This window comes from Oncorhynchus mykiss, chromosome 1 (assembly GCF_057628025.1).
Source record: "Oncorhynchus mykiss isolate SJ-2025 chromosome 1, ASM5762802v1, whole genome shotgun sequence".
Taxonomy (NCBI): domain Eukaryota; kingdom Metazoa; phylum Chordata; class Actinopteri; order Salmoniformes; family Salmonidae; genus Oncorhynchus; species Oncorhynchus mykiss.
In genome coordinates, this window is record NC_143022.1 from 65,582,172 (window position 1) to 65,592,771 (window position 10,600).

General features: G+C 41.3%; 1 protein-coding gene across 1 annotated transcript; it reads right to left on the minus strand.

The window, feature by feature from the left end:
• Positions 1–1,971: 1,971 nt before the first annotated feature.
• Positions 1,972–10,208, minus strand: LOC110526526 (molybdenum cofactor sulfurase). The gene is made up of 15 exons (XM_021607568.3): positions 9,783–10,208; positions 9,434–9,523; positions 7,153–7,219; positions 6,376–7,020; positions 6,147–6,223; positions 5,672–5,871; positions 5,351–5,467; positions 4,841–5,236; positions 4,435–4,597; positions 4,209–4,296; positions 3,794–3,918; positions 3,500–3,596; positions 3,154–3,292; positions 2,951–3,055; positions 1,972–2,596 (listed from the first exon to the last, which is right to left on the minus strand). The coding sequence occupies exons 1-15, from the start codon at positions 9,925–9,927 to the stop codon at positions 2,501–2,503; spliced, it is 2,550 nt and encodes an 849-aa protein (XP_021463243.2). The 5' UTR covers positions 9,928–10,208; the 3' UTR covers positions 1,972–2,500.
• Between the last annotated feature and the right edge of the window lie 392 nt (positions 10,209–10,600).

A 10,600-nucleotide genomic window follows, 5' to 3' on the forward strand; every position in this document is an offset into this window, starting at 1 on the left:
TCATTTGTTGAACTCTGTAACCGTAAAAGCCTTGGTTTCATGCATGTTAACATCAGAAGCCTCCTCCCTAAGTTTGCTTTATTCACTGCTTTAGCACACTCCACCAATCCTGATGTTCTAGCCGTGTCTGAATCCTGAAATTTCCATCCCCAACTACAACATTTTTTGTCAAGATAGAACTGCCGAAGGGTGCGGAGCTGCAATCTACTGCAGTGCTATCATACTATCTAGGTCTGTGCCAAAACAGGTCGAGCTTTTTGCCTCTTCGTGTGGTGACGTCGATAGACCAGTCGTGGAGTTAGTAGGGTTTCAAGTAGCTCTAGGTAGTTAGCAGGCCTAGCAGGTTAGCAGAATGGGCCGTCAGTGGGCGTCGCGCCTGAGGGGCCTGTTGAAATCCTCGGGTAGATTATGTAGGTATTCCAGTCGGTAGAAGATTGGTGGGGTTCCGTGCCCTGTACCGGCAGTAGAAGGATATTGTAGCTCCTAGCTCCGGGACGGAAGTAGGAGTAGTCAACCCGGGTTGCTGTTGGCTAGCTGTGATGATCCAGATGAAAAGGTTCAGAGTTTGTGGTAGGAATTCGGGGATATGGAGTGAAAAATAGGTCCGGTATGCTCTGGTTTGAAACACATTGTACGACCGCTAGCAGTGGTTAGCTGATTCAGTTGAGGTACTGCAGTTCGGAGGTAAATAGAAATACTTTAGGAAAAAAAAACAGACGCCATCTTGGATACCAGTGGAAATCTGTCCTTTGGTATGATGAGTCCAAATTTGAGATTTTTGGTTCCTACCGCCGTGTCTTTGTGAGACGCAGAGTAGGTGAACGGAATATCTCCGCATGCGTGGTACCCACCGTGAATTAGGAGGAGGATGTGATGGTGTGGAGGTGCTTTGCTGGTGACACTGTTTGTGATTTATTTAGAATTCAAGGCACACTTAACCAGGATGTCTACCACAGCATTCTGCAGCGATATGCCATCCCATCTGGTTTGCGCTTAGTGGGACTAGCATTTGTTTTTCAACAGGACAATGACACACCTACAGGCTGTGTAAGGGGTGCATCAGATGACGAGGCCACCACAATCACCCGATCTCAACCCAATTGAGATGGTTTGGTATGAGTTGGACCGCAGAGTGAAGGAAAAGCAGCCAGCAAGTTCTCAGCATATGTGGGAAATCCTTCAAGACTGTTGGAAAAGCATTCCAGGTGAAGCTGGTTGAGAGAATGCCAAGAATGTGCAAAGCTGTCATCAACACTTTTGGTTACTATATGTTTCCATGTGTTATTTCATAGTTTTGATGTCTTCACTATTATTCTACAATGTAGAAAATAGTAAAAATCCTTGAGTAGGTGTGTCCAAACTTGACTGTATGTAAATAACGTATTTGTTTCTTATTTTTTATATATTGTGAGGCTACTGACAAAAAGTGAGAACTATTCTTCTGTGACAATATGTCTAAGGTAATCAGTGTGATATTCCATACTTCCATAAGTGTTTGTATCGCACATTAGAAAGCTTTGCACTGCATATTGGCAAATACCATGGTGTGAGCAGCAGTCAAAAACCTTTGATATTATAGCATTTTGTCAATTTCAGCTGCATAGTGTAATTCCAAGGCCTAGCTAATGTCTGTATTATGAACCTCTTAAATGTATTTCACAGATGTCAAGAGGGTGTTCTCTCTTCTCCATGGCAACTCCAACAAGCACCAATGACTTTCTATTGTTCAAATGCAGCTACCTGTCAGATATGTGGGAAGTGCATTCACAGGGCTGCCAGGCAAGCAGAACATCTGGATGGGACACTGCCACCGGACTCAATCATGTTTGGATAAATTGGAAGCCAAGTGCAAGGAAGCTGGGATACACTGCGGGGAGTGTGGTAAATGGAAAACCCATCATAATCCTAGGTCAGGAGCAGGATGCTTATTGTGGAACTTTCAAAAAAAGGGAAGGCATTACTTTCCTAAAGTAATGTTCTCCAATGAATTTAATACAAATGATTTTAAGGCAAGTCCCCAGTCTTTCTAACTGGGTTCAGGAACAGAGGGGATGCAACATGATTGAGAACGGTGTGATTGCTTTTTTAAGTTGGCACCCTGGTAAAGATAAAAAACGTTCTTTGGGAGGGCAAACACACTCAATTTATACACACACACATATATACATATACATACATATATACATATACATATATATATATATATATATATATACATATACATATACATATACATATATATATATATATATATATATATACACAAATATACATATATACATATACACATATATACATATATATACATACATATACATATATATACATATACATACACATACATATATAATTGATTTACACGTTGGTCTGTATGAGCTCTGTGATTACCTGGGTTGTCTTCCTACAATATGCAGACACTTAAGATAAAATGGAAACCTAACCATGTTTGCTTAAAATAATTTTGAGTCCAGACATATAAAAACATCTGTAAATGGTAACCTTATCCTGACCATTGAGACATTACAGGAGCGCCAACAGATAGGGTTGCATTAGAGCCATCCAGTGATTGGTGGACAAGGTACACACCAAAGGTCACCTAAAAAACAAAATCACAACACATTTACAGCATACTCACAGAATGGCCAAAACGGTAGTGAGAACAACAAACAACAAGCCTAAAAATGTATCCAAAATGGGGTCCTTCTGGGATAAGGGATACTGTATATCGAATACTCTGCTGTGTGTTTTCCTTGTCAGTTAATGCTCGTTTGTTTTATGTACTCTACCTACCTCTAGTCTAAGGTCAATGACACGGACCGTTGCAAATGCAGTCGACCCAGTAGTAAGTCAGATAACGTGTCATGGGATAGGGACTATCTCAAAACTCAACACACCAACCCTGGAACATATTGTCACACTTTGAAATTAAACGCAACCTCCCCCCACTGACCTTCCCCTTGCGATAGGCAGAGAGAGACAGAAGAGGCTCTTTGGTCTTGGCTCCTGTGTTCTGATCAACCCCAATAATCTGGCATCTGCCACACCGACCTGCCACCTTCACGTCATATCACAAAGAGTTGATGCAGTTAAAGATTTTTGTTGCCATTTCAGTAATACGTGTCACCATATATGAAAGCCAATCTGCTTCCTCACCTGGAAATGGGTGTTTCCAATAATCAAGTGTGACCAATCATCTTCCTCAAATGGCTCCAATCCAGAGATGACTAAATTGGCACGAAACCGACTAACAAGCTCATGGATGTCAAGAGGCTGATGGTCAGAGGACTCCTGTCTGTCCCATAGTTGTTAGATAAACCACAAGGAACAAGAAAAAAGGCTGGCTCACATTAATCAATAACAAAAGGTTTACCTATGATGATCTTTGTACATGTAATTCACTAGGCCTACATACTGTATAATTTAGTATGTCACAAATTTTAAAATGGGCTCCACCAGGAATGTGTGAGGCCCGTAGGCAATATAACATGTTATACTATACCTGCTGGTGATGTGTCTCTGAAGCAAATCAACACTGGCATGGTTGATCATTAAGTACTGGGCTTCATTCACCAAGGAGAGGGCAGTGGACAAGACCCCTGGGGCAATGACAAAAAAGTCTAAATCATTATGAATTAAAGAGACCAAAGAAATCCCATTGGGGTAAAGCAAATTCCAACATTCATGCATACAAAATAGATTTTTGCAGACAATAGGAATTACTGAAGAAACCATTATGATGGACACCCTAGTATGGTATCTGAACTTAAGTTTACCAAGGACATCTCCATTTCACCTTTTTCATGGCCCTTTTTCATGTTGCGAATGAAATCAGGACTTTGCCTTATCAGACGACAAGGCTGTCCAAGGAATTCTGAGAGCCATGATGCAGCTTCATCGCCACAATCTACTGTTTGCACCCTTGGGAAGGAGAGAATACAATAACAACCACTACAACATTTCTGAATCAAGGTGATGGTCAAATACAGTGCCTTGCAAAAGCATTCATCCCCCTTGGCGTTTTTCCTGAAGTCAAAGTGGCAGACTTCTGGTAGACCAATGACTATGAAAAAAAATGGATCATAATAAATACTGTATGTCATTCCCGACACTGATCATACATGTCTTTCAAGCCTAGTATATAGATTTTCTACAAAGACATAGCTAGTTTAATTATTATTAATTATAATATATATATTTTTTTAACTCACCTGTCACCACACAACTTGCTTTGACACACCCCATGACTCTGGTGTGGCTCATTGTGGTTTTCCAAAGGGACAGAAATTGTGTCCATTCCTGAAAGATAAGAGGAACTCCTTTAGAAGAGTTTATTTTTATTTTTATGTATGACTGAAATGTATGTGAGCGGTGCTGCTGAATAAAGACTCCTGGATTGTCACACAAAAAAAAGACTATATATTTATAATGTCTGACCTGAGGCCTGCAGGAGCAGTGTGTTCGAGGGCAGGTAGATCTGCGGATGAATGAGGCATAAGCGTGGTTCTCTCTTTTGGTTCAGACACACTCCATTACCATTCACCACCATCCAGCCCCGGTCATGGAGCAGTCCCAGAGGGCACACTGGCCAGTCAGTCACCTGCATAACCACACATCACAATTAACAACACAGAAGAAGTAAGAAGTCAATTGACACAGTATACTGATAGGCAAACACGCATTGCAATTGTGTTTAGTTGATGAAATAGTCATTCTTTCCACAAATATCCAACAACAGGTAGACTTTATTCCAAACATAACATGGGTATTGGAGAACGATCATAATTTGCATTGTAGATTTAAATGAGAGCAAAACAATACTGAAAGAGAAATGTGCACAAACCTCAAACGCTGCACAGGATTTGATTGGATATATGTAGATATTAGTCAGATACTGGGCCTTCCCTTGGCTCTTTGCTTCCTTGGTGATGGCCTTGCCTCCACATTCGTTCACAACTGGATCTGTAGAGGCATGCTCTCTATTGTCTATGTGTTTAGGTTCCCCATTGGTAAGCACAGTAAGCAGACACTGACTGGAACCTCGAGAAGAGGTGTTCGATTTCAGTCTTTCTAGTTTCACTTGGTCCACTTCGACTGGTTTCTCCACAAAGCAGTCCACGATGAAGTTCAAGAAGTTTTGGCAGTCCCGGAAGGTTGACATGTAGCCGAAGGATACGCGTACAGATCCTGTTGGACGACCATTAACCAGGTCTACGTCGTCTCCACAGACATGACCCGCCTTGAAGAAAACAGGAGAGGACAACAGTATATTAGGATCAATAATTATCTACATTGTCTTTTATCGTCTTTTGCACAAACACATGCGCAATGCCACCTCAAATTCACTACGCACCTGTAGGTTGCTCTTCACGTCTTGATTGGTGGTGCCAAGGAAGAGCTGACAGGCACCGGTGTTGCAGAAGCAACCTGTCCGCACATGGATATTGAAAAGACTAGCCAGTTTGTCCACCTGAGAAGAGGAAAAGGAAAATGGTTAGAAATGTTTATCAATCAGCAGAAATATGAGACTTTTTTTTATTGCATTCATAATACCCAGGCTATGTTCATTATGAATCGACTTAAAAGTCCTCTTTAACATATATTTGGATGTGCGAAAATACTAAATGCAAACACTGTAGGGTGCAGTGCATCAAATAGGCTCATTTGAGTGAACCTGAGAGTATCCAACTATTTGTCCGTGACAGTCCGTCAAATTGAAGTTGAGGATGGCTCCCTGCGTGCTCGGGTTCTCAAACTCGCTGTCGGAGTATATCTGAGCAACTGGTTGTCCGTTGCCATGGCAAAGGCTAGACAGCAACATGTAAGTATAGCGTGCTAAACCAAATGTATGCAGCTGGACCTTGTCCATGCCTCCTGAAGGCGAAAACAAGGAAACAAGGTTACAATACAATAGTTTAAAAAGGTTTTATTGACTCAATTCAATCTCTGTAGAATATTGGTCCATTCCTTACTGATGTTCAAAAGATTTGTCATATTGATGTAATGAACAACCACTCGACCAATGGAATTATTTTTGAATGCATAGGTCTTACTTTGACACTTAGTGTAATGGCAGATGATACTGATGCAATATATGAGCAACTTCGCTTTGTTCCATCCGTGCCTTTAAATTATTCATATGTACATACCTGTGAGTGTGTGTAGAGCGTCAAAACTATGATTTAGAGCAATGATGTCCAGGAAAGAGACGGTGCCATCTTCAAACCTTAAAATCAGACGACAAACAAGGTTTATCACCAAAAAAATGTATCAAACAATACAATATTATCCTCTCTAAGCCAGGCTCATTCAACTTCATAAAGAATGCGTGTGCATTCACATCCATAATGTAATTTCAAGGCTCATGGAACAGTTTACCGGTTAGCCATATTTGGCGTTGGCACGTAATAGTTCTCCCCCGCTAGGTAGGCCGCTGCTGTCCCCCCACCAAAGTATGCTTTTCTTAGGAGGGCAGCTGTGTCATTCCGGACCAGAAGAGCCCCTAAACCTGTGGGGAAGCCAAACATCTTATAGAAGGAGAAGGGAACAAAGTCCGCTGGGTGCTCCTGCAAATCCAGCGGAGAGCAGCTAGCAAAAGAGGCAGCATCCAACACGACAAACCACCGGCCCTGGCTGTCACACGCTGGGTAGAGCTTCCTCGCCTGGATGCCCCTCACGTAACCCAGGGAGTACTTTCTGCCAGAGAAATTGCTCTGTGCTGGATAACAGAAGAGGTGTGGTGTCTGGCAACTGCTGCATTCACTCTGGGCTACATCTCTGGCTCTGGCCTCTATCTCCTCGGGGGAGACAGGTAGAGAAACCACTCCCAGTGCTGAAGTAACTCCTCTGATGCCGACCACCGAGGTATGGTTATCAGTCAGATAGCAGAACTGACTGGCTGGCTCCGTAGCAGTGGGAGGCCTCCAGGGAAAGCTCTCAGCGACTAATTTGAGAGCTGCCGTACAGCCAGAGGTGAAAATCACAGAGTATTTGTCAGGAGTGGTGTTAAAATGCTGCAATATCCTGCAAGAAAATAAATTTCTGTTCAGGACATATCCTCAATAGCAGGGCACAAATAAGGGTTCACACAGTCACATTCATTCGGGTGGAATAATGATGAGAACTTCTTTCTGCGAAAGGAGAGGCTTTAGCTACCTGTATCTGACATGCTCTACTGTGTCATGCGTCAGTCTGCTGCTGGGGTTATGGCTGTGAGGGTTGCCTAAAGACAAAAATATTAAAATAATATTAAAATCAGGATACAGGAGTATTCATATATACAGCTGAAGTTAGAAGTTTACATACACCTTAGCCAAATACATTTAAACTCAGTTTTTCACAATTCCTGACATTTAATCATAGTAAAAATCCCCTGTCTTAGGTCAGTTAGGATCACCACTTTATTTTAAGAATGTGAAATCTCAGAATAATAGTAGAGAGAATTATTTATTTCAGCTTTTATTTCTTTCATCACATTCCCAGTGGGTCAGAAGTTTACATGCACTCAATTAGTAGTTTAACTTTAATGTTTTGGATAGCCTTCCACAAGCTTCCCACAATAAGTTGGGTTAATTTTGGCCCATTCCTCCTGACAGAGCTGGTGTAACTGAGGCAGGTTTGTAGGCCTCCTTGCTCACACAAGCTTTTTCAGTTCTGCCCAAAAATCTTCTATTGGATTGAGGTCAGGGCTTTGTGATGATCACTCCAATACCTTGACTTTGTTGTCCTTAAGCCATTTAGCCACAACTTTGGACGTATGCTTGGGGTCATTGTACATTTAGAAGACCCATTTGCGACCCAAGTTTTAACTTCCTGACTGATGTCTTGAGATGTTGCTTCAATATATCCACAGAATTTTCCGTCCTCATGACGCCATCTATTTTGTGAAGTGCACCAGTCCCTCCTGCAGCAAAGCACCACCACAACATGATGCTGCCACAGCCGTACTTCACGGTTGGGATAGTGTTCTTCGGCATGCTAACCTACACCTTTATCCTCCAAATATAACGATGGTCATTAATGCCAAACAGTTATATTTGTTTCATCAGACCAGATGTGTCCCCATGTGCAGTTGCAAACCGTAGTCTGGCTTTTTTATGGCAGTTTTGGAGCAGTGGCTTCTTCCTTGCTGAGCGGCCTTTCAGGTTATGTCGAAATAGGACTCCCTTTACTGTTGATATAGATACTTTTGTACCTGTTTCCTAAAGCATCTTCACAAGGTCCTTTGCTGTTGTTCTGGGATTGATTTGCACTTTTCGCACCAAAGTACGTTCAACTCTAGGAGACAGAACGTGTCTCCTTCCTGAACGGTATGACGGCTGCGTGGTCCCATGGTGTTTATACTTGCGTACTATTGTTTGTACAGATGTCTGTGGTACCTTCAGGCGTTTGGAAATTGCTCCCAATGAACAATCAAACTTGTGCAAAAACAATTGTGAAATAATCTGTCTGTAAACAAATGTTGGAAAAATGACTTGTGTCATGCGCAAAGTAGATGTCCTAACCGACTATAGTTTGTTAACAAATACATTTGTGGAGTGGTTGAAAAACAAGTTTTAATGACTCCAACCTAAGTGTATGTAAACTTCCAACTTTAACTGTGTGTGTGTGTGTGTATATAGATATAAATAAACAAACAAACAGAAAACACAAAGGCAAGTACGATGGAATACCAGCCTTTGAAAGGAGGTCAATAGAGGACCCGGCAGCCTATTTAATTGATGTGGCGCAACAACAGTCTCAGAGTAGGTTCACGTGCAAAAATAGGAGGCATTTATTTACAGTGCAGGAAGTGCTGAAGAAGACTGGATACAAAGTTGAGTATTTAAAAAGTGTATTAGGAAAAATAGTTGACAAAAATACTTTAAAAAATAAATATATTAAACACAGGGCAAAACGCCCATAAACTCACACATCTGAGTTTGGAAGAGGTAAAGAGCGTAGGGCCTAGCGGTTAAGAGCGTAGGACCAGTAATTGACAGGTCGCTGGTTTGAATCTCTGAGATGACGAGGTGAAGAATCTGTCGATGTGCCCTTGTGCAAGGCACGTAACCATAATTGCTCCTGCAAGTTGCTATGGATAACAGCATCTGCTAAATGACTCAAATGTTACCTCAACAAACAGCTCTCCATGAACACAGAGAACAGGGATCCTAAAAGGACCTGCCCTAAACCTGGCATACAACTTTAAACAGGTCAATTCTCAATAGACAGTGTTAATTATATGCTTGAATGGTAATACAATTGACATGCAATGGCCAATACTTAACTCGTTAATGAAAACAAGGGCATCGTTTACATAAACAGTCCAAAAATGATTGTAGCAATTACAGATTGCCCCTTTAATAGAATTATGTCTTCTTTTTTACACTTTTAACAAATCAGCACATTATATCAGTTGAACCTAATTATATTTGGTATGTGAGGAAAGACTCACCATATACATTCCTGGAGATATCCTGATAGAATTCTCTCACCAGTGACTCAGGGTATAGCGTTGTTCCAGCATGGTCCAGGTATGTAATACCTGTCAAAAAAGTTGGTTTTGAAATTTGAGAAATCTTAGGAATGAGTTTCTTTGTGGCTAATCACTTATGTGCATCGAATAACAACACTTGCACCACTTAGTGGTAAGTAGACGTATTGCCATAAGCACACAACAACAAAAACAGTAGTCCTGTGTTACAATGTGTCGCACCGGTTTGCGTTGAATCAGCATAAGTTGATTTGCTAACTTTAAAACACGCTTGGCGCTGTGATTGAAGCCCCAGGCAAAAGTACTGTACCTTTAGTCCTTGAGAACTCCCGTTCTATTACGTCTTTGAAGTCACTTTTATAACCGTAATGACTCCAAACTTCCTCGAAGCTCTCAAACGTGCACAGTTGATTAAAATTCAACGACTCCTTCTCCGTGGCCTCTTGCAGTGGCATTTTCGCGTCTACCTACCTAAAATGTGACTTTGAAGTTCGGTCTACAACGTAACTTGCACATGACAGTAGTGGTAGCTAAGAGACAAACACTTACTCATTGACAAAGTTCTAAGTCCACACTGCATCTCTGACGGACAGTAACAGTCATTTGTATCTTAACGAGTTACCTCGCGTTCAACAGATCTAGCTAGATAAGGGGACTGAGATCTAGGTCTATGACAGAGATAGCAGGAAATGGAATAAAACTTCAACTACAGTACGTATGGAAGTGGACTGAGACTGTCAATAGGGGGCAATAAGTGAGCAAAACACATTACTGGCTAATGAAAATGAAATACTGTTGCTGTTATCAATGATTTACCTAAGAATAGTAAAGTGGTCTTTACTGGTTCTAAAAGCTGACCTATCAGCTTGCTGCCAGCTCTTAGCAAACTGTTGGAAAATAAATGTGTTTGACCAAATACAATGCTATTTCTCTGTGAACAAATTAACAACAGACTTTCAGCATGCTTATAGAGAAGGGCACTCAACATGTACTGCACTGACACAAATGTCAGATGAGAAGATTGTGGGAGCTGTACTGTTAGATTTCAGTGCAGCCTTTGATATTATTGACCATGTTTTTGAAAAAAAGTTATGTGTTATGGCCTTTCAACCTCTGCCATGTCATGGA

What these genes read in the sequence shown, in the direction of transcription:
- LOC110526526 (XM_021607568.3), bottom strand. Translation starts at nt 9,927, where the DNA reads ATGCCACTGCAAGAGGCCACGGAGAAGGAGTCGTTGAATTTTAATCAA. An exon ending in AATCCTGTGCAGCGTTTGAG is followed by an intron (nt 4,598 to 4,840) that starts GTTTGTGCACAT and finishes GTGGTTATGCAG; the next exon opens with GTGACTGACTGGCCAGTGTG. An exon ending in CAGAGACACATCACCAGCAG is followed by an intron (nt 3,293 to 3,499) that starts GTATAGTATAAC and finishes ACTATGGGACAG; the next exon opens with ACAGGAGTCCTCTGACCATC.